This window comes from Myotis myotis, unplaced genomic scaffold (genome assembly GCF_014108235.1).
Source record: "Myotis myotis isolate mMyoMyo1 unplaced genomic scaffold, mMyoMyo1.p scaffold_m19_p_5, whole genome shotgun sequence".
Taxonomy (NCBI): domain Eukaryota; kingdom Metazoa; phylum Chordata; class Mammalia; order Chiroptera; family Vespertilionidae; genus Myotis; species Myotis myotis.
The window spans coordinates 54,119,172-54,142,103 of NW_023416357.1; the positions used below are offsets into that span (position 1 = coordinate 54,119,172).

The 22,932-nt window shown below is 37.9% G+C and overlaps 1 protein-coding gene across 10 annotated transcripts in view; it reads right to left on the reverse strand.

The window, feature by feature from the left end:
- The window catches only part of MCTP1 (multiple C2 and transmembrane domain containing 1), a 491,422-nt gene that overhangs the window by 86,425 nt on the left and 382,065 nt on the right, over nucleotides 1–22,932 (reverse strand). For all 10 annotated transcript variants that reach the window (XM_036308587.1, XM_036308586.1, XM_036308588.1 and 7 more), the window contains one exon: nucleotides 1,622–1,741. In XM_036308587.1, the coding sequence (XP_036164480.1) occupies nucleotides 1,622–1,741 (120 nt within the window). The remainder of the gene's footprint in view (nucleotides 1–1,621; nucleotides 1,742–22,932) is intronic.

The window sequence follows — 22,932 nt, forward strand, 5'->3', positions numbered from 1 at the left end:
TCTTTAATTTGCAAAACACGTGCTAGAGACAGTGGCAAGTACAAAGATGAACAGACTGTCCTCCCTCACATTTATAATCTAGTGAGATATACAAACAATGGTGTTGTTGGACTTTGCCATGTACTTGATGGTTGTGCATCAGGACTTTTCATTTATTTTGATAAAGAAAATTATTTTAAAGAGTATATTTTGCTTGTGTTATCATTGGAAGTATGTTTTGCTTGTGTTATAATTTAAAGTGTGCTTTGCTGTGTTATTTAAAAGGGAAATTATTTTGTCACAGGTATGTCTTTGTAACCATTATGGTGCTAACATAATAACACTAGAGGCCCGCTGCATGAATTTGTGCACGGGTGGGGTCCCTCAGCCTGACCTGCGATCAGGGCCTACCAGGGCCGGCCGGCCGGGGGAAGGGAATGCAGGAGGTTTGCTGTGGGAGCACACTGACCACCAGGGGGCAACTCCTGCATTGACCATCTGCCCTCTGATGGTCAGTACACATAATAGCTATTGGCTGGTCATCCGGTTGTCTGGTTGTAAAGGTTGCTTAGGCTTTTATACATATAGATATCACATAATGCTATTAAGCTGATGATCAAATAACTATTTCTGCATTATTATGGACACAGTAGCTGGCAAAAAGTCCTGATTATAAATCAAATGGAGACTCTTAATGGCAAGTAAAAAAAAAAAATCTATGTAATCTGATGAGGACATATAACTACCAAGTTTTCTCATGTTTTACAAAACTATAAATTCTTGTCAATAGTTGTCTATGGAGTTATCAAATTACAAATGTCCTACTTGGAAAAGTAGCACCCTCCCCCCATTTATTTACATATGAGAAAGCTTTTTGAAGTTGTATGTTTGCTAAGGATATAGCAACTGAGATAATCTAAGAGGAATGAAGGTTGGCAGAAGAACAAATGTAATTATGTGACTAGCTTCTGCTTCTCAGCTAAAACTCTCTTCCAGAGAAAGAAGGTAGTCTCACACATCCTAAAAACTTTCAAAAATGCCAGAAAGGGCAGGGGTTCAGTATAACTTCCCCTAAGTTAAGTGAAAGCTCTTTATCCTTGAGCAGGTATCCTGATACACCCTGACACAGAGAAGTATGTTTTCTATAGTTCTGTGAATGTTTATTGAATTTAGGTACTTTATGTATTTTTCCAGGCCAACAACCATCATCAATCCTTCCTTCATTCCAATGACAAACAACAGAGAAATGCCTTAAATACAATACATTTCATTTGGTCTGGTCACTAGTAATTTTGTGATATTATGTCTTAATTCAGAATTCATTAACACAAAAAATAACAACAAAGAGAATGAAAGAAATAATCATTTGGAAGAACTCATTTATAGTTAAAAATCATAGCTCATCCTTCGGTGTGCTCCTGACTTTTGTTCCTATCAAGATGAGTAATGTTGAAATAGTGAATATTTTCTATTGTGTTAGAACGAAAGAGTTGTTAGTTCTGAACTGATAAAAACTTTTCTCCAAACTGAGTATTTATGGGCAGAATTTCTGGTTTGTAAAAACCAAACTCAATGTTAATCTTATCAGAGAGACTAGGAATAAGAACAAAACCACAGACAAATTAAGTAAATAGAGACTTACTGTATCACGTTGCCTGTTATCTTTCCCTGATATTATCAAGAAGTAGTTCCATGTCAATAGTAACAACAACACCAGCGGTATCATGTAGAGCTCAAAGTTCCACACAACAAAGAGGAAGAGCTGGAGGAGAGAGAAGAGAGAAAAAAAGATGAGTCAGCTCTAAATTTCATTAAATGGACTCTCTTATCAATACTCCATTTTAAAACACACACACACAACAAACAAAATGTTTCAGAATGGAAAGATTTATCTTGAAAACAAAGCCTTAAAACTTGGTAGGCATTTTTCTAAAAGCACAAGTGACCTCTGGAAAGTCACAGGTAAGAGTTTTACTTTGTTTCATTTCTATGAAGAAAAAACTGATATCATTACATTGTCCATGAGGCAATTTTAATTTTTCTCCTTCAGTGAAATTATTGTTAGGTTGAACAAAATAAAGTAAAAAAAAAAGTCAGCAAAATGAGACTACATTGTCAGAAATAGCTGGTCTAGCTGCCTTGATAATAAAGAAAGAATCCCTATTTAATATCAGGGACTTTAAAAAAAATCTCACTTGGATAATACAATGTCACAAGCATAATAGGCAGATGAAAATACCAAGTCTATACAAGAGAGCCTCAAAGATTTCACATTATGAATAAAAGCACTGCTACCAACAAGTGTAAAAAAAGGGTTGGCTTACCATTCAGCATTACCATAGAAATCAAAAAGCTCTTTTAAAAAAAGAATAATTTTGCCAGAGAAACTTTTTAAATGTCTATTTCTATTATCTTGTAAAACTACCTACTTCTCTAAGTATATAAATGATTTTTTTTTAAAATTATGAGACACCTTAGATTAAGAACTCACCTAGGTGGGCAGAAGGAACCATTCTAAGAGCATTTGCCTTGCAAATAACTAGCATTGGCTATACAGTGTGACTCTCCCACATCCCCACCAGGCTCTTATAATGCTGGACAGATCAGTGACGTTTCTGGGTCTGTGGCAGCTGCTGCTACATTAAGGTCCTGTTAAGTCAGATGGTAGCTGAGAGCCAGATCCTACTCCTGAGGCTAACTAGCCTTATACTTTTTGGTGCCATGCATATTTTCCCTTTAGTTTCTTCCTCTGTAAAACGGGGATGACAAGAGGATCTACTTGAGAGGTTGTCAGAATTAAAGAGCTGAAACATTTTAAGGATTTAACACACTGCTTAGCATCCAGTAAGTGCTCAAAACACATTATTGTGTAGTGAGATCAATACCTTACAAAACTCAGAAAGTTAATTATTGACTAAGGTCCTCAGGTAATGCATATTTTAATAGTGAAAACTAGAAAGTCATCTGCTTGCTAGGATTTAGCTGCACCATAGTAGAACTGGGAACTTGAGCCAGATGGTAACACAGACACCTTGCATTTGATAGACCTGAAGGGGTAGGAACTTTACTTTGAGAACACTAGTGTCGGGAACAACAGCACAGGCCATTTGCAGTCTTCTTAATAAACCTGAGCAAGTCTACAGTCTATTCAAATGGCAGAGAAAAAGAGCCTGTGTGGAGAGGTGGAGGGACAGGCCCCTAAAGGTCAGAAGACAGGTTCTGAGCCTTGGAAAGTCACTCTACCTCACTGTTTTCATTTCTAAACAGAGGTCTATAGATCTAACCACCTCTAACATACTTTCCCTAATATTTAAAGTGACTTTATGATATTACTGTATCAATCAGGGTTTTTCAAATGTTACATTTTGAAAATTATATATTTTACTGAATTATTTGATATTCATGAGCCAGATAGACACCAAAAGCATAAATAATGCTTTAGTAACTCAAGAAATAAATTTTGGACAGAATTACATGGTAACTATAGATTCAAGTTCCTGAATAAAAAAAAAATGCATCAAATATGAGCCATATTTTTTCTTTCACCAGAAAAGTAGAAAGACTTCCAGAGAAGGAAATATTTCCCTTTAATTTTTGAAATTGATACAATATTTATAAAGATGATATAATTATAATTGATGACTATGATTCTATTAAAATGTATTTTTAAGAGATAATTATTTATTCAGGTAGTGAATTAAGGCAAATTTGGCCGTCATCAACACATGTAAAGAGAAATTATTTTTGGTTAGAATTCATACTAATTCTTTACACATTCATCTATAAATTTTAGGTAATCACTAAAACATAAGCTCTTATGGGTAGGTATTAATACATTTTCATTCTCAGTTTTATCCCCAGAGCCTAGAACAGTAGTGCTTGAGGCACAATGGGTACTCAATAAATATGTTTGCTGAATTAATGAATAAATGGATCCTGGGTTTCCAAGTCATTTAACATAAGTCTTCTTAATTATTTGTATTAGTAAAGGTTCTGTAGAGCCACTGTATAAAATCAAGTGAATTCAAGAAAATATATAAAGAATTATAACCTGGAATGCCACTAACAAATTTCTCTCTGAGGCACATAAAGATTCTCCTATCCTTTCAATGCAGTCAAAAACTGTCTTGTGTATTATGGACTGAACACAGTCTTTCCTACAAGGTTGCTTTTTCTGGGGACAGTCACTTGACTCACTGTGTTTTGGCCTCATATGATTCCATTGCTAAGTATTGCCAATCCTAATAATTGTTAACCTGTTGAATATATCCCCTTGTAATGTCTACTCATTCGTGATAGAGGCCTGTTGTTGCTCAGAATAAATTTCCTTGTAGTGTCCATGTATTGGTGTTAGATGTAGGCTAGATGTGCATAGAATAAACTTTCTATATGATAATCCTATAAGAAACCAAGACATTTGTCATGTTAGTTTCTTCTCTAGGCTCAACATCACTAGTTGCTTCAACTACCAGTTACAAAGTGTGGTTTCTGACATTCCTCATAGCAGATGTCTTCTCATCACATCCAAATCAATACATCTGTAGCTTTCTTAAACTATAGCACTCAGAACAGACACAGCACTTCTCATGAAAACCATAGGTTATTGATATGCCCTCACAACATGAGCACTAGAACTCAGGATGGAGAAAAATATAGGAGGGAGACAAAGGAAGAAACTGCATTAGTTTTATGGATCAGGCAGTGCAAAAATAGTTTCTTTCCCCATTGTGTGTTCTTTGAGAATCTACTGTTTAGGTAACTAAGCAGGGAGCACATGATGTTGAAAATGTCTTTTAAAAAAACAAGTGTATACTCTGAAAACTATGATACAAAGAAGAAATGAAATAAGACACAACCAAATGGAAGAATATACCTAGCTAATGGATTGGAAAGATTAATATTGTTAAAAATGTCCTTATTATATGAAATAAACAGATTCAATGCAACACCTATTAAGACACCAATGGTATTCTTCTCAGAATTAGAACAACTAATCCTAAAATATACATGGAACCACAAAAGACCCCAAATAGCCAAAGAAATCTTGAGGAAGAACAGAGTGGGAGGTATCATACAACCTGATATCAACCATACTACAATAATCATTATAGTATGGTATTGGCAAAAAACAAATACACAGACCAATGGAATAGAGCCCAGAAATAAATCCCCACTTACATAGTCAATTAATATATGACAAAGGAGGCAAGGATACACAATGAGATAAAGATAGTCTTTTCACTAAGTGGTGGTGGGAAAACTGGACACGTAATTGCAAAAAAAAAAAAAAAAGAAAGAAAGAAAAGAAAAAAGAAAAAAGAAAAAAAATTGATCATTTCTTTCACTATATACAAAAATAAATTCGAAATGGATTAAAGATTTAAATGTCAAACCTAAAATTATAGAAGGAAACCTAGGCAGCAAACTCTGACATCAGCAATGTCTTTCTGGATATCTCTCCTCAAGCAAGGAAAACAAAAGAAAAAATAAACAAATGAGACCAAATCAAACTAAAAGTTTTCCACAGTGAAGGAAACCATTAACAAAATGAAAAGACAACCTACTGAATGGGAGAAGATTGTACATTAGTGCAGTGTGGATATTCCTAAAAAATGAAAAATAGAGCTGCCTTATGACCCAACGAGTCCACTTCAGGGTATACATCTAAAGAAAAAAGCCACTAATTTGCAAAGATGCATACACCCCACCCCCACCCCCATTCATTGCAGCATTAATAGTAATAGCCAACATATGTAGAATCAGCTTGGATGTCCATCAGTTGATGAATGGACAAAGAAGATGTGGTACACATATACAGAAGAATAATATTCAGCAATAAAAAGAATGAAATCTAGTAATCGGCAACAACATGGACGGACCTAGAGGGTATTATGCTAACTAAAATAAAGTCAGACAAAGACAAATACAGCAGGATCTCTCACGTGGGGTCAGTAAAACAAAATAAATGAATACACAAAATAGAAGCAGACCCATAGACATAGAAAACAAGCTTATAGTTGCCTAAGGGGAAGTGATAGTGGGATAGGAATAAAAACATAATGAATACATACATACATACATACAAGGTATTTGAATAAGTTCTAAATACAAAGACATTTTTTCTTTCTGAATATCCAACTGCAGACTTTAAAAGTTCATATGTTAAAAATAAAATGAATTTATTGAACACGTATTATGTGCTAAGTAATACTGGGTGTTCAAATTAAGAAATGACACGGTCTCTAGTCTCAGATTGCTAAGAATCACTAAGAAAAAAAACAATCGTTCACTATAGTATTAGTGATATTTCTCATACTTGGTAGTGGGTGGGTGATCTCCTAACAAAGAGAGCTTTTAGAGAAAGAAGAGCATTGATTAGTTAATTCTCTCCACACTGAGCTTCTCTTCTCCTTGGGCCCCACCTGCACTAATATTGATCCTCTCCTCTTTCTTACAAAAAGCCAAGATAACTCTTAGGGCCACAGGAGAAAGGGGCAGCTCGGAGAAAACCCAGGAAGGCCAAGAAAATGCAAGATGTCCTTGATTATACTTTTTCATAGATTTGGATGGGTGGGTGGATGGGGGGGTTGGATATAATGGGCTAAAATGAGGCTAAAAAATCAAAGATATAAAACAAAATCACTGACATATCCATAGAATAGATAAAAACCATAAAATGCCTAGCATTTATCCTGACCCAATACTTTCAGAACCCCCTTTTGCCTGTATGGGACATGGAAAGAGAACTTGATGATTCTAAATTTTCTCATTGTTAAGTTAGGTAATAAGGACTCTTGCTCATTTGTTCAGCATTTAATTTCCTTTGACTCATCACCATGGCATTCGTTCTTTATTTTTTCTTTCTCTGTCATATTCTTCCCACCTTTCTTCTCTCTCCCCATCCTTTTAATAAGTAAACAGAGCACTACCTACATTTTACTTTAACGGAACTCATGCCCCCATTCCAAATAAAACACCTAGCCCTACATTAGTTATCCTTGTTCAGCAATAAAAAGAATGAAATCTAGTAATCAGCAACAACATGGACTAAAACTATTCCAAAAATTTGGTGGTTTTCTTTTTGAAATCACAAGGTAGCTGTTATAACATACAGTTAGAAATCTACAGCAGAAAATCTTCATGAGACATTAGTCAAATGGTAATAAGTACACATAACTTCCTTCATTAGAAAACGGATACTGAGAGTTTTACCCATTATCCCAGATGTTAGAAGCTCTCTGTCAATCTGTGTTGGACTTCCAGCCCTGACCACGGGATCCCTCAGGAGCTGCTGCAGTGCGGTGTAGCGGAAAGAGCATGGATGTCTGCATCAGGCCCATGTCTGCATCCAAGCTCTCTAGTCACTAGCTAGGTGACCTTGGGCAAGTCACTAGATTTCTCTTAGTTTATCATCTCAAAATATGGAAATTATAGCGTTGACTTTGAAGATTTGAGATGGAATTAGCCTAGTGCCTAACACCTAGAAGATGTTCAATGAGCAGTAGGTGTTATGATAAGCAGGAACATATTGGCTCATACTACATATAAAACTTTGGGCCCTTTTTGCAACTCATCACTTTGGTTATATCTCCCTAGAATCTATAGATAATGATTGTTTCAACCATAAGAGCTAAGGTAAAGATGCCATGTCAGCTACAGCAGGAAAAGATGATGTGATGAGTGCCACTTTCAGTATTTTTATATTTAGTTTGTGGTAACTGCATGCAATAATGACCCCATTTGTTTATGTCCCCCTGAGTACATGCCTTTTGTAATGCCCTCCCATAATGACACTGGGATTGGGCATAAGGCTTGTTTGGGCCAACGGAAAATTAGCAACTATGAACACAGAGACTTAAAAGCACTTTCTCACTAGGCCTTGCCCTCTGCACTCTTAGAACCTTGAGCCACCATGTCAATGAGCCCAGGCTAGCCTGCTGCACGACAAAAGACATGTACACAGTCACCTCCATCTCCCCAGATGAGAGCCAGACAGCATCTAGAAGTAAAGCTGCCTCACTGGCCAGAAGCTCACTAGAGATTCAGGAGTGAATCCTGCTGAGAACAGAAGAAATGCCAGCGGAGCTTGGTCCAAATTGCTGACCCAAAGAATCAGCCCAACATAAATGGTAGTTCCTTTAAACTACTAATTTGGAGTGTTTTTGTTTTATAAAGCAAAAGCTAAGTGATACATGTTCTTTCTCCAAGGAGACAATGTGGTATGGATCAAAAGCCTGAAAAAATGGTTTTAATTTTATTTCTGCTATTTGATCATCATAGGACCTTGGGCAAGTCAGTTATCCTCCTTTATTTTAGTCTATTACCTGTAAAATGGAGATGATAATCCCTGCTTATTTCACAGGTTGGCTGTAGGAAAGAGGTGATGTAATATATGTGAAAATATTTTAACTCAAAGTACTATATAAGTGCAAATACTATCAATTTAATGTTTTCCATATTTAAAATTATTTCTGAAAAATTACAGAGATTTTATGAACTAATAATACAAGTTAAGTCACTATAATAATTGTTCTCTGAGCAGTTAAAGAGGATGGGTGGTGTTCCTTAGAGGAATGCGTGTGGTGGGGGAGGAAGGAATTTGTTGGAAGGATGACATAAGTGTTAAACACAGGGGCTGCAGTTAAAATTTTTACTAATAAAAACCCCAGATCTTTACAGAAACTCATTATTACTAGTCAATGGCATTAACATGCAGTGTGGATTTTGTGAACTCTGAAGTTGAAACAATTAAGTTATTAAATGTTAACAAATTTTAACAACTGCATGCCCCTAGATATAAAAGAATCTTGTTCTGAACTAGTGGTTTTATAAATGTCAATTCCTGTCTATAATTTTTTTCCCCACTTTAAATCTACATACCTTTTATCTAAATTAATGTTATCTTGCCAATGCTATTAGCATCAATGTCACAGAATGAAATCCTTCATTATCTGTTTGGGCCAGGCTTTATGAGCAATCTATATTTAAATAATAATGACTCAGAACGGCTTTTTGGAAAATCTGTAATGTACTGAAAGGTAAATAACATAATTTGTCCTATCATGTATCATATATCACATTGCACAGAATGAACTTTAGGCAAGAAGTCCTGAGAGGAAGGCTGGGAAGGCAGACTATCTTTATTTTACAAATGAGGAAGCTGACCCTCTGCAGAGTGGCAGGCCCAGGTCTTCTGATTCCCAACCTGTGTGCTCTTCCCACAATGCTCTACTGCTTCTAAGGAGAAGGATTTGACAGCAAATGTCGATGCCCTGGAGGTATCAATTATTTAGGAGCTGATTATTCAATTTGTAGATTTCTGTTCCTTTATTCCTTTTCCTTCATCTTGCTTTGGGATAACTACTTTTTCATTAGTGGAAAGAAATGGAATACCACTTCCTGTGTAAAATTTGTTTGGTATGGAAAAGAGGTCAAAAACTAATGGTTGAAATAAGGTTTGTGAAGCCAATTCCCCCCCCCCCACACACACACCTTTTTTTTTCATTCTCTCACTTGGCTTTGAATAATCAAAAGTTGGCTATTCACAAAGTTTCTACTAAATGGGGTTTTCTTCTATCCAAAATGTTTGGAAGAGGGTTAGCAAGGTGGCTGTAAAGGCAAAGATTAGAAAATGAATGAGCCAATTATATTTTTACAGATTAAAAAAAAAGCCCTTTTCTCATGAAGACTAAACAAACAAAAAACCTTTTCTACTCAGAAGCTAATTAAGGTGGGCTAAGGTTTAAATCAGGTAAATATACAAAGTACATGAACAATTTGAAATATTAAGACTTTATAACAACATTTCTTAGTAGGTGCAAGACAGGCATGATTTTTATTTCTTTGAGTCTGGGGTTTTTAGTGTCCCAGACAGGCACGGCCATTCACATTGTCCCAGCTATTGATGCCTCATTGAAGTCCAGTGGAGGACGCCTGCATTCAATGATCATTCGGTGCGACATATGACAGTATCCCTGGGGGAGTGCACTTCAAAAAAACCATTTAAGTTGGAATATTGAATATCCTATTCTTTTGCAAACTACAGTATATTTTAAAAAGAAATCTCATCCAAAATGATTAACACTTCCTACTGTTCAGGAAAAAGCCTGCCCTTTCAGACTAACAGCTGTGGATCATTAGCTCTCCAGTGATGAGATGTGTTTGATGAGTATTTTTCTTTCTAATTAAGAGATGAGATTCTCTATTTGACTGTCTCTTCAGAAAGAAGTGAAGAAAAAATTCTCTGCCTACATGGAAAGGCCATCTCCTACAAAACAATTAATTATTTCATGGCCCTTTTATAAAATCTTTTTCCTCCCTAATTTCAATTCATTTTTTTTTCTTAACACATTTACACCCAGGCCTTCACAGTATTAACCCATTTTTCACCCAACCTTCACTTTCTGAGGTTTCTCTGCTTCATTATTCAACAATATCTTTTTCAGATAAAATAGAATGAAGAAATACCTTTTTTGGACAAAATAGAATGAGGAAATATAGAAAAAATACATATATGCGTAACCTAACAGAGAACATTTGGTATAGATATATTCTCTGATGTGAGAAAGACCTCAAATTAGAAAGATAATAAATGCATAGTATTTGCTTTTGGGGGAACCAAACAATGCTTTAAAAAATAAAAACTTAAAGTTACCTAGCAATATATAAAAATATGTTATTTTTAATTAATTAATTAATTAATTAATTAATCAATCCTTAAAAGGAAACGATTTCACCTCTACCAATAAGACTAGCCTTAAAGACGAAAGCTAGAGAATGTCAACTGGGACCTCAAATATAGGTGGGACAAAGCCATCATGGAGGTTGCAAAATTCCTAAATGAAAAATATGATTGAAGAGCATATTAAGAAGCAAATGAACATACTATTGTGAATTAATCCTATCAATGGCCTTCTTAAACCCTTTTGGTACAAGGAAAGAAAGGAGAGAAGGAAGGGAAGAGGGTCAACTTTCAAACATTTGAAAGCTGTGCTGACATTTCTCTCCCCAAGGGCACATGGAAATATGTTTGGATGTTTTAGTTGTCCTAATGCATGGTGTGAAAGAGGAGGTACTGCCAATTAGTGAGTAGGGCCAGGGTATGAAACACCCTCAAACACGTGGAACAGTCCACTACAAGGAGAAATTTTCCTGTCCAAATGCTAACACTCCTCTTTGAGAAACATTGATAATTTCTCACATAGACAATCCTACAATTAACTTAAAGAATATATATACAAGTTAGAAGAAAGAAGGCTAGATATATTTCCTAGATGATGACATGAATTATGACTTAAGGATTTAGAGTAAAACAGTATTAGAGGGGAAAACTGTGCTCACTCATAAGCATTTGCACTAGATTCCCTTTTTCCATCTATTAATGTTTAATATTTCTTAACAATGTGCCTAAAGAAGAACTGGAGGTGAACCTTCTCTGCCATCTACTCCCCTCTAGATTAAGTCAAGCTCCACACATCATTAGAGTTTTCACAACTGCACCTTCAGGAAGGGGGTGGTTTCACGTTGATTTAAATAGCCAGATGGCATCACCACCTGTTCTATAGTCTGTACTACCACCATTAAACAGGGAGAGAAGATAGGCAAATTAACCTGATTAGTTCCAATATCATGATATATCATGATAGACTTCTGAAGGCAATTTTAAAGTATGATACGCTGCTCTCTTTTTTGGGGGTGGTGGTGGTAGTGATGTTAATCCTCATCCAAGGATATATATTTTTAAATTGATTGTTAGAGAGAGTGGAAGGGGCTGGGGATCAAACCTGAAACCCAGGTACGTGTCCTTCACTGGGAATTGAACACGCTACCCTATGGTACATGGTCTGTTGCTCTAACCACTGAGAAAAACCAGCTAGGGCTGACATGTTGCTCTCTTGAAGAGAGGCTTTGATTTGCTTGGACAATTTTCTAAAATAAACAGCAGCAGGGAATTGGTGACAACCCGAGACCCACTAGATCACTCCAACTTGTTCTGCTGTTTCCTGTGGTCATGCCCCATGGAGCCTATCATGCTCATATACATGTTCATATACAGTGGCTTCTCTCCTCTCTCAGAACTAGAGGCCTGGTGCACGACATTCATGCAGCTCGGCCTTCACCCTCTCACAGTCTGGGACCCCTCAGGAGATATCCACCAGCCGGCTTAGGGGATCGGGCCTAAGCTGGCAGTCAGACATCCCCCGAGGGGTCCTTAGCGCTGCCTCATGTATGGGAGAGGCTCCCACGACTGCCGCTGCGCTCGCCAGCCATGAGACCAGCTTCTGGCTGAGTAGTGCTCCCCTTGTGGGAGTGCTCTGACCACCAGGGGGAAGCTCCTGCATGAGCGTCTGTCCCCTGGTGGTCAGTGTGTGTCATAGCGACTGGTCATTCCACCATTTGGTCAATTTGCATATTAGCCTTTTATTATATCAGATGAGAACTGACATGGTTCCCTCTGCTGCTTGCTTTTAGAGTAGTTTCAACCCGACACCAAACTGACAAGACTTTTGTTTTGGGGTGTGTGTATGTGGGGGGGGGGTGTTTATGTGTTTAGAGAAAAATAAAATCAAAGTACATTCTCTACCAAATGATTCCTTATATTAATTAGACGAATTATGTCAGCAGAACCACCTATGCCTGTTCTGGTGATAAAATGAGTATATGACTAGGATTAGAAAAAATGAAATAATGGGTTGATTTCAAAGGCACAGCTTTTAATCAAATGCATATACTATAACTCAGCTCATTTATTTACTGATAGTGTTGAAAAATCATTGTATACTCAGATTTACTGAGACTACTTATAAAATACATATCAGAAAGTCCCAATTCCTTACTGTGTGAAATTCTATATTGCATTTTTGAATTTTCTATCTGAAAATTAAAGTCCACAATCTTAGTACATTCATGCCTTTTCAAAAAATATGGCTTGACTCGGAGAAACCAAGATGGCGGCATAGGTAAACACCGGAGATTGCTGCCTCGCACAACCACTTCAAAAATACAACTAAAAGACGGAATGGACATCACCCAGAACCACAGGAAGGCTGGCTGAGTGGAAATTCTACAACTAGAAGGAAAGAGAAAAGCATACTGAGACTCAGAGGAGGCGCAGTGCAGAAGTAAAATACAAAGGTGCGGAGGTGCGTGCGGAGCAGGCAGGAGGCTGAGGGCACGGTTGTCTGTTTCAATTGGGAGGGAGTCTCAGGCTCTGAGCTCCAGTTCCAGGCGAGTCTCTGGGGACCCAGACTCAAACGGGAGAAGCGGGACTGCCTGGCATCGGTCGGAACTCGAGGGCAGCTTTCTCTCCGAGGTTTGCAGCGGTTGCTGGGACACTGAGAGGCAGAGCCTCTGGGGACGGGACTGAGAGCAGCCATAACTGCTCACTCGGCCCGCCCTGTTGATCCCCTGGGACCCGCCCTGCCCAAGCCTTGCACAGAGGCATTTGCCAGATAGCCTCAGGCAGAGGCTAGATTAGCACCTCCCTAGAGGACAGAAGTTCTCCCACTGCAGACACAGCTGATTCTCACAGCCAGTTGGCCTGGAGGTCAAATGCCTCCCAGTTTTACCTACACCAATCAAGGCTTAACTACAACAAGACTGCGCACAAAGACCACAAGGGGGTGCACCAAGAAAGCATAAAAAATGCGGAGACAAAGAAACAGGACACAAATGACAGAAATGGAGGAAAGCAGAATGCTGGACATAGAGTTCCAAACCACACTTTTAAGGTCTCTCAAGAACTGTCTAGAAGCTGCCGATAAACTTAGTAAGGCCCTCGAAAAGACTGGTGAGACCGCCGATAAATAAAGTGAGATCCTCAAGAAATCTAATGAGACCCTCGATGTTGTGATAAAGAACCAACTAGAAATTAAGCATAAACTGACTGAAATAAAGAATATTATAAAGACTCCCAACAGCAGACCAGAGGAGCACAAGAACCAAGGCAAAGATTTGAAATGCGAAGAAGCAAAAAACACCCAACCAGAAAAGCAAAATAAAAATAGAATCCCAAAATACGAAGATATAGTGTAAGGAGCCTCTGGGACAGCTTCAAGCGTACCAACATCAGAATTATAGGGGTGCCAGAAGAAGAGAGCGAGCAAGATATTGAAAACCTTTTTGAAGAAATAATGGCAGAAAACTTCCCCTACCTGGTGAAAGAAATAGACTTACAAGTCCAGGAAGCGCAGAGAACCCCAAACAAAAGGAATCCAAAGAAGACCACACCAAGACACATCATAATTAAAATGCCAAGAGCAAAAGACAAAGAGAGAATCTTAAAAGCAGCAAGAGAAAGAAACTCAGTTACCTACAAGGGAATACCCATATGACTGTCAGCTGATTTCTTAACAGAAACTTTGCAGGCCAGAAGGGAGTGGCAAGAAATATTCAAAGTGATGAATACCAAGAACCTACAACCAAGATTACTTTATCCAGCAAAGCTATCATTCAGAATTGAAGGTCAGATAAAGAGCTTCACAGATAAGTAAAAGCTAAAGGAATTCATCACCACCAAACCAGTATTATATGAAATGCTGAAAGGTATCCTTTAAGAAGAGGAAGAAGAAGAAAAAGGTAAAGATACAAATTATGAACAATAAATATGCATCTATCAACAAGTGAATCTAAGAATCAAGTGAATAAATAATCTGATGAACAGAATGAACTGGTGATTATAATAGAATCAGGGACATAGAAAGGGAATGGACTGACTATTCTTGGGGGGGAGAGGGGTGTGGGAGAGGCGGGAAGAGACTGGACAAAAATCGTGCACCCATGGATGAGGACAGTGGGTGGGGAGTGGGGGCGGAGGGAGGTGGGAACTGGGAGGAGGGGAGTTATGGGAGGAAAAAAGAGGAACAAATGTAATAATCTGAACAATAAAGATTTAATTTAAAAAAATATATGGCTTGACTCTATCTATTAAAGAAGCAAGTGTGACAATTAGATAGGACTCATCTGAAGATGTCTTACTCATGAACCATGGAAACACCTACTGAAGAATCCCCACAACAAAATGGACCCAAAAAACCCTCAAAGATGGTGCTGTCAGCTAATGACAGCATAATGCACACTATTTTCTTTGATGGAAATATTGTACCAATAGAATCTGCCAGCCAGAAGGCTTGGGAAGTTGTTTATTTATTTAGATATTTTATTTTTCTGACTCAGATTACAAGTTGCACTGATATTTTGTGTCATTTTTTATCAGTCAGAGAAGAAAGGCTCTGGCTTTGCTCTGTGAACACTGACAACTCCAAAATGCACAGCCCAGAGGATGTCCAACTGGAGCATCACATCAACCACATATGAATAACTAATAAGAAATCCCTGCAATGTTGTGAGTTCAATGTTAGTCAAAGTTTGGATGCAGAATGAAAGCTACAAATGCTTATAGATGCCTAGAGAATGCTGATTCTCTGAGGTCCCTTTCATTAGAAATTGGTACTTTACCTAGAAGTTTGTCATGCCTGCCATGGCACCAAACACAGTTATGTTTTTTCATTTTAATAGCTTTATTGTTCATAGAAATTCTGCTTTCAAAATCAGGTTGCATGCCAAATCATTTTTGCAGGTTACAGATGAACACATATTTATTGTTATAAATGACCAAATATGGACAATTAAGTGGAATTGGTGAATTGGTAATACTTGGCTCATGAAGAGGTTGCTGGTATCAAATAACAAATCCTCTTAAAAAAACACCTACGGACTACATTGAAGAAACACGTAAGGATGAGGTACGGCTATTTAGCTCACTGGAGCTTGTGTTTCTCTGGTTTCCCATTTCTCCAGAATCCAGCAGGTTCTGGAAGGACCCATGACCATCTCACTAGTATAGGTAAGAAGCAGTCCATGCTGTAATTGTTTTCTGAGCTAATTGTTTCACAATTTTTATCTTATTGACAGTGTGGCTCCAGTGCCAATGAAAAATCACCCTTTCCCCCATTCTATTCCAATCATTATATAATTTTCTAATATCCCTTCATGTCTTTTTAAATTCACAAACTATCGTTTAAAATTAACAGAATTGTTGGGTTAAATGTGATATTGTATTTAGGGATATTGTCATGCAAATGTACCATTTCTACATATTTTCTAGGACTGTAGAAGTTCTGTAAAGATTTCTTAGAGCTTATTAAAGATAGTTATCTTTTACATGTTTAAAGAAATAGATCTGTAACCATTACTATTTTCAAAGTAGGTTATTGATCAACTTCCCTCTTTGTGTGTGCAAATGCTGTGTCTAGACACGCAAATCTGACACCAATGTTTACTGATGTACAAAACGTAAAATTTTCTCTCAGCTTAAAATCTGGCATTAAAGCGATCTCTGTGGTGAGCAGGTACAATATTTAGAGCAACAGCTGGCACTGAGCTGCTCATGGGGGGAAACTCCCTCTGTTCTGTATACAGTGCCAGGAAATAGGCTACCCAGCTACCAGCCAAACACATGTTAGTGAAGTCTGTGTTACAAGTTACCTTAAAAATTAGTCCTGCAGTCTTTACATTCCCCTTTCTATATCACTGAACAGGAGGAACGCCTTTAAAAAAGCAGATGATCAATTATAGTGACTGCTTTTTGTACAGTAGCTGGTAAGCAGGAGGTTGCACTCTGCCAAGTATTGGGCTAGTTGGTACCATTCTGATTCATCCCCGCTCAAATTATCTCACTCAGACACATCCAGCTTATCATGACTATCTTCTTTGGGCTACTACTGATTTCTGATCTTTTTAATCCTTCATAATGTAACATCGCAGTTACTGCTGGTTATTCTTTGTCCAGATTTAATATCTTCATTTCAATATTAAAATCACAGAGCCAAAGTCAGAGCATGTTTTTAAAGGTTCACCCTCAGAAATAGATTTAAGACTTAATAATATCATATATTTCAGCTATCTTACCAGCTTCTGAAAAACTTCATCTCCCATTCTGTCTTATAATTTTCTAATTTTCTCCTTCACTGGTCTCATTCCCCCCAATCCCTCTGTTCTGGAAAAACTTCAAGAGTTATGTTTAGCAGCTCTAGCTATGTCTGAACATTTCTCTTTGCAATTCAAATAATCATGTTAGGCTGCTTTTAACAGCCTCCTTTCCTCCACTCCATCTTTTACCCTTGCTGTGTAATGTTTACTGATGAATGTCTTTCTCCCATTTCTTAACAGGTCTAAGTGGTCTAGTTACTGTATGGGAAGCCTAGAGGTTTGCACACTAAGTATACATTTCTCTTGGCTATTTTCCATGCCTCTACACATTCTTTTAAAAGCAACAAGGCTTGTGTTTCAATGGTAACAGAAGTTATCAGAGAACACTAGTTTAGACAGCAAGCAAGCCGAACTCCAACTGTTCAAACAGCCTGACTTTTACAGTAAAAGGAAAGGCCCTGGGCCAAGACCACTGAGATGAGCAGGTATTTTTAGTTCACTTGTAGGCCAGCTCTAATGTAATTCTGAAATGTTTTCTTCAAACCAAGCCCAACTTTTTCAGGGCTGTCCAAATCTGTTTTCTTTTATAGCAAGTACAAATTCTTGGAGCAAAGGAAGCATGCGTATCATTTGCAATGCTGCTGCATGTCTATGGTGTTGATGCCCGATGGCTCAAATTAGTCCACAAACAGATGAGCGCATTGTAATTAGCTCTTGTCAAACTGTTAGAAATACAAAAAACCATTTCCACTGTAATAAAAATTACGAAAAAGAAAAATCTCTCATCTCATTTTCAGCTAAAATAGTTCCTGAAATGTCTGGTAGTTTAGGATTCCAGAGTTCTAAAAGAAGGCCATTTCATTTTCAGAAAAGCTTTCATTGCATTGACATGTATTGTCTTTCAGACATTTTTGTTGTTGTATTTGCCTATAAAACCTCACTTCTAAAAATGACCTGTTGGGCCCGGCCGTCATGGCTCAGTGGTTGAGCCTTCAACCTATGAACCAGGAGGTCACAGCTTGATTCCGGTCAGGGCACATGCCCAGGTTTTGGGCTCGATCCTAAGTGTGTGGGGCGGGGCACACAGCAGGCAGCTGATCGATTGATGATTCTCTCTCATCATTGATGTTTCTATTTCTCTCTCCCTTCCTCTCTGAAATCAATAAAAGTATATTTAAAAAAATAAAAATGACCTGTTGGGAGTTTCCGCATTTTGTTCAGCCACGTGGTACTGATGTATGATTCCCAACACTTAATAATTCTTTGAGTAGTTTTCTCATCAAGATTTTCTGAATTTTTTCTAGTAGTGTGTTAGCATTATCAGTTTTCCCAAATAACTAAATACTGCATTCTGTTTAAACAAAAGAAGATTTAATTAGGGAGGCAGAATCCTATAATCAGATGAGATAAATTTGATGTTAAACTCTCTTGGGATTATTATGTTTCTTACTGATGATTTACTTGGATATTTATTGTTAGGACAGTGACACAATTGGCTATACTTTGCTCAATGTTTATATTATTCACAAGCTTTAGGAGGGTTCTGGAGCTCTCTGGAATTTAATGTCCTGTCAAAGAAAAATATGGGCAACTAGTAGGTAGTGATTTCAAAAAGTATATTTAAATACTAATCAAAAGTTAGTGCAATTTGAGATTAGGTCAGATGTACTGAAAAATTACCCCTTTCCACTTGTTTTCAAAACTTCTCCAATGATACCTTCAGGTGTACTTGTGGGAATAAGCAGGATCATATAAATGGATCTACCTTTAAATTAATAAAATTATTATATACAAAACTTAATACAAAAATTATTATAGAGTTAAAACTATAAAACTTCTAGAAGAAAACATTGGAAAAAATAGTTGTAGCCTTGGGCTAGGCAGAGAATTCATAGATATAACACCAAAAGCACAACCTAAATATGTTTCTAAAATTTAGACTTCATTAAAGTTAAAAATTTTTTGTGCTTCAAAAATCACCATTAAGAAAATAAAAAGACAAGCCACATACTGGGAGAAAAGAATTGCAAATCATATACATATTAATGAAGGACTTGTATCCAGGGTATATAAAGAACATGTAAAACTTAATAGAAAGACAATAATCCCAATTAAAACATGAGCAACAGATTTGAATAGATATTCCACCAAAGAAAACACACAAATGGTTAATAAGCACATAAAAAGATGGTCAGGCCCTGGCCGGTGTTGCTCAGTGGATAGAGCATCAGGCTGGGGACTGAAGGGTCCCGGGTTCAATTCCCGGTCAAGGGCACATGCCCGGTCAAGGGCACATGCCCCAGTAGAGGGCGTGCAGGAGGATAGAAGGAGAATATTTCTCTTTCTCATCATTGATGTTTCTCTCTCTCTCTCTCCCTCTCCCTCTCCCTTCCTCTCTGAAATAAAAGTATATTTAAAAAAAAAAAAAGATGGTCAGCATCATTAGTCACTAGGAAAATATAAATTAAGCCACAATGAGATACTGCTTCACACCCACTATAATAAACATAAGCTAGGTAGAAAGTTCTAAATAGTGAAGATATAGAGAAACAAACTCTGGCGAGGTCTTAAAATGAGGCAGTCACTTTGGAAAACAGTTTGGAGTTTCTTAAAAAGGTAAACAAACAAAAGTAACAATAATTTCACTCCTTGTTATCTACCCCAAAGAAATAAAAACATATGCCTACATAAAAACTTGTACCTGGATGCTCATTTATAACAGCATGATTCATGATACTCCCAAAATAGAAGCAAGCTGCCTGTTTATCAACTGGTGAGTGGCTAATAAAAACGTGCTATATCCATACAATCAAACACGACAACAATAAAAAGAAGACACTACTGACATAGTCCATGACGTCATGGACTCAGAACATTATGCTAAGTGAAATGTTAGATGTAAAAGACCACACTTGTAAGATTCCATTTATGTGAAATGTCAAGAAAAGGTAAATCACTTATTGAGGTGGGAACAGGAGAGACTGTACTTGGCATGAGGAATCTTTTTGAGGTGATTTTACAACTCTGTAAATTTACTAAAAATTAGTAAGTGCAGTGAATTACACACTTACAATGGATGAATTTTATGGTATACTAGAGGCCTCGTGCATGAAATTTGTGCATGGGGGGCCCTCAGCCCAGCCTGAACCCTCTCCAATCCGGGATCCCGCAAGGGATGTCCGACTGCCGGTTTAGGCCCGATCCTGGGGATAGGGCCTAAACCGGCAGTCGGACATCCCTCTCACAATCCGGGACCACTGGCTCCTAACTGCCCACCTGCCTACCTTCCTGATTGCCCCTAATTGCCTCCCTGCTGGCCTGGTCACCCCCAACTGCCCCCGGCCAGCCTGGTTGCCTCTAACTGCCCTCCCCCCACCGGCGTGGTCACCCCTTACTGCCCCCCTGCCAGCCTGGTTGCCTCTGACTGCCCACACCCTGCTGGCCTGGTCGCCCCCAACTGCCCCCCCCGTGGGCCTGGTCGCCCCACGCAGCCTGCTGTTTTGTCATTTGGTCGCCCCTCACTAACCCCACCCCCCCGACGGCAGGGTCACCCCATGCGTCACTCACTAACCCTGGTGCCGGCCAAGTTGCCCCACACAGCCTGTTCAGTCGTCCATTTGGTTGTGATGGTCGCTTAGGCATATATATATATATATATATATATATATATATATATATATACACACACACACACACACACACACATATATATATATATATATATATATAAATTATACTTCATTAAAGTTGTTAAAATAATAAGCAATAACTTCTGTGAAGGTAAATTCAAATCCAAAGAACTGAGAGAATCTAGGCCAAGGCATGGAATGATCATAGATCTTGGATATATCTTGCCAACACTCTCAAAATATTTAAAATCCTAGTTGATGACATTATGTACATGGCAACTTTTTGGACAGTTGCTACTCCTTTTGAGTTTTGAGAAGTTTTGCAAAGGTTATTAGGAAATAGCTAAAGCAAAAATCAGTATCAATCGTTGCTAATTATAGTTAGGACAGCAAGTTCCTAGAGGCAGGCGATGAAAAATGGTAGTAAAATGCTCCCACCCTAAGGTGAGATAGTTATACAAATAGTTCTAAATTCCCATAAAAATATGATCCATTTTAAAAATAAGAAATGTCTGAAAGGTGTGAAAAACAATGCTAAGGAAAACTCAGTCAGAAAAGATATGGGGGGTGGGGGGGGGGAATAGAAAGGGGAGGAAGAACAGCTTAGACCAGTGATGACGAACCTATGACACGTGTGTCAGAGGTGACATGCGAACTCATTTTTTTGGTTGATTTTTCTTTGTTAAATGGCATTTAAATATATAAAATAAATATCAAAAATATAACTCTTTGTTTTACTATGGTTGCAAATATCAAAAAATTTCTATATGTGACACGGCACCAGAGTTAAGTTAGGGTTTTTCAAAATGCTGCCACGCCGAGCTCAAAAGGTTCGCCATCACTGACTTAGAGCAATTGGCTAAAAGACAAAAAGTCAAATAAAGCAAACAGAACACGCTAGCACCAGCGGATGAGAATAGAGCATACAAGGCCATCTTCTCTGCCCGGAAGAAAGCACTGCGGAGTATGACATTCTTTCTCTTGCTTTGCAGTCATGCTGGGGAGGCCTTTTAATTTGGGCCTAGAGTCTTAGGCTTTCATTGGAATTCTTCAGGGATCTCTATTACCAAGTTACCTACAGGATCACCTATCAGGAGGTAAAACTTCTCACCCCCACCCCCATCCACAAAAATAGCAGGAAAACGTTAGGAGGGATTTGTTTTCTTTCCTGGTCAGCTCCAGTCAGCAGCTCCCTTTGGTTGATTGGGTTTGTTTTTGCTCGGCATATTACATCAAGAAAAAAGAAATGAAAACCGCTGAACACAGCAGGCAGAGCGAAATAAATCTGAAAACCGCTTCCAACTGTTTGTGTTCAAGCACTTTTAAAACTCTAGGATAATCCTGTATCTTCCCACACTGCTACATACATTTCTTAAATTTTTTTTTCTTCACGACAATGTTGGATACATGTGCTCGTAAGTTAACTAAATTATATCAAGCAAGGAGAAGCAGGTGAGCCCTGGCAGAACCCCATTGTTTTTACAGCCATTTTCTCTATCAATTGCTGCAATCTACACGGGCTCCCTGCTCTGCTGTCAGTGCCACAGAGCTATTCTATCTCCCAGGACGACAGGTGTGGCTTTGTCCTCCAAGTGCATGACACTGGGCAAAATTCAGCTCACCTTTCAGAAGCTCACTGGTGTGGCAACTCTGCGCGCCTTTCATTTACGGCTTTGCCTCTCAGGCATGTTTGACCACACTTTTGTCCAGGCGTGTTTGTCGCATTTCTTGCTTTAATAAAGACATCAACTCAGTGGCAACCCTGGATTCAATGTTTACTAGTGTAATAGAGAGGAAATGGTATGTTTCCTCTTTCTAGCTCTAGCTTGATCTTGAGGAGAAAAAAAAAAGAGGTTGTACAGCTTCTAAATATCAACTAGAAAAGAGCCCCTCAATGCAAATTACAGCAAAAGTAAATGGATTGGGGTTGATGTCAAAGAGAGGGCTATATACTCCCTTAAAACAAAAACACGTGTCATACAATCTATCATGAAATTCTCTGGATTGTCTCTACAGGTTTATAATTCCCCTCTCATTTATGCCTAATCTGTGCAAAATAAAGGGTAACTGGCATACACTTTCTGTTTTGGTTCCCACGGAGCCTAAAAGGGAACACTGTGAAAAAGGAAAATCGAAAGGGCTGAAAAAATATGTTCTACTATTTCTCCCATAAAATGATTAAATCTGTTTTTCTATTGAGAAACTTTATGCATGAGAACCTTAAATCAGCTGAAATATTTCAGCATTCAGGGAAAATAGGTTATGTATACATTTACCAATTGTGTGTATGAAAAGAACATGTTTGTGTATGTGGATATAACATGTGTGTGTATTTATAGCTATGTTGTATCTATATCTATCTATACTTTTATTTATTTATTCCTTGAGAAGTATG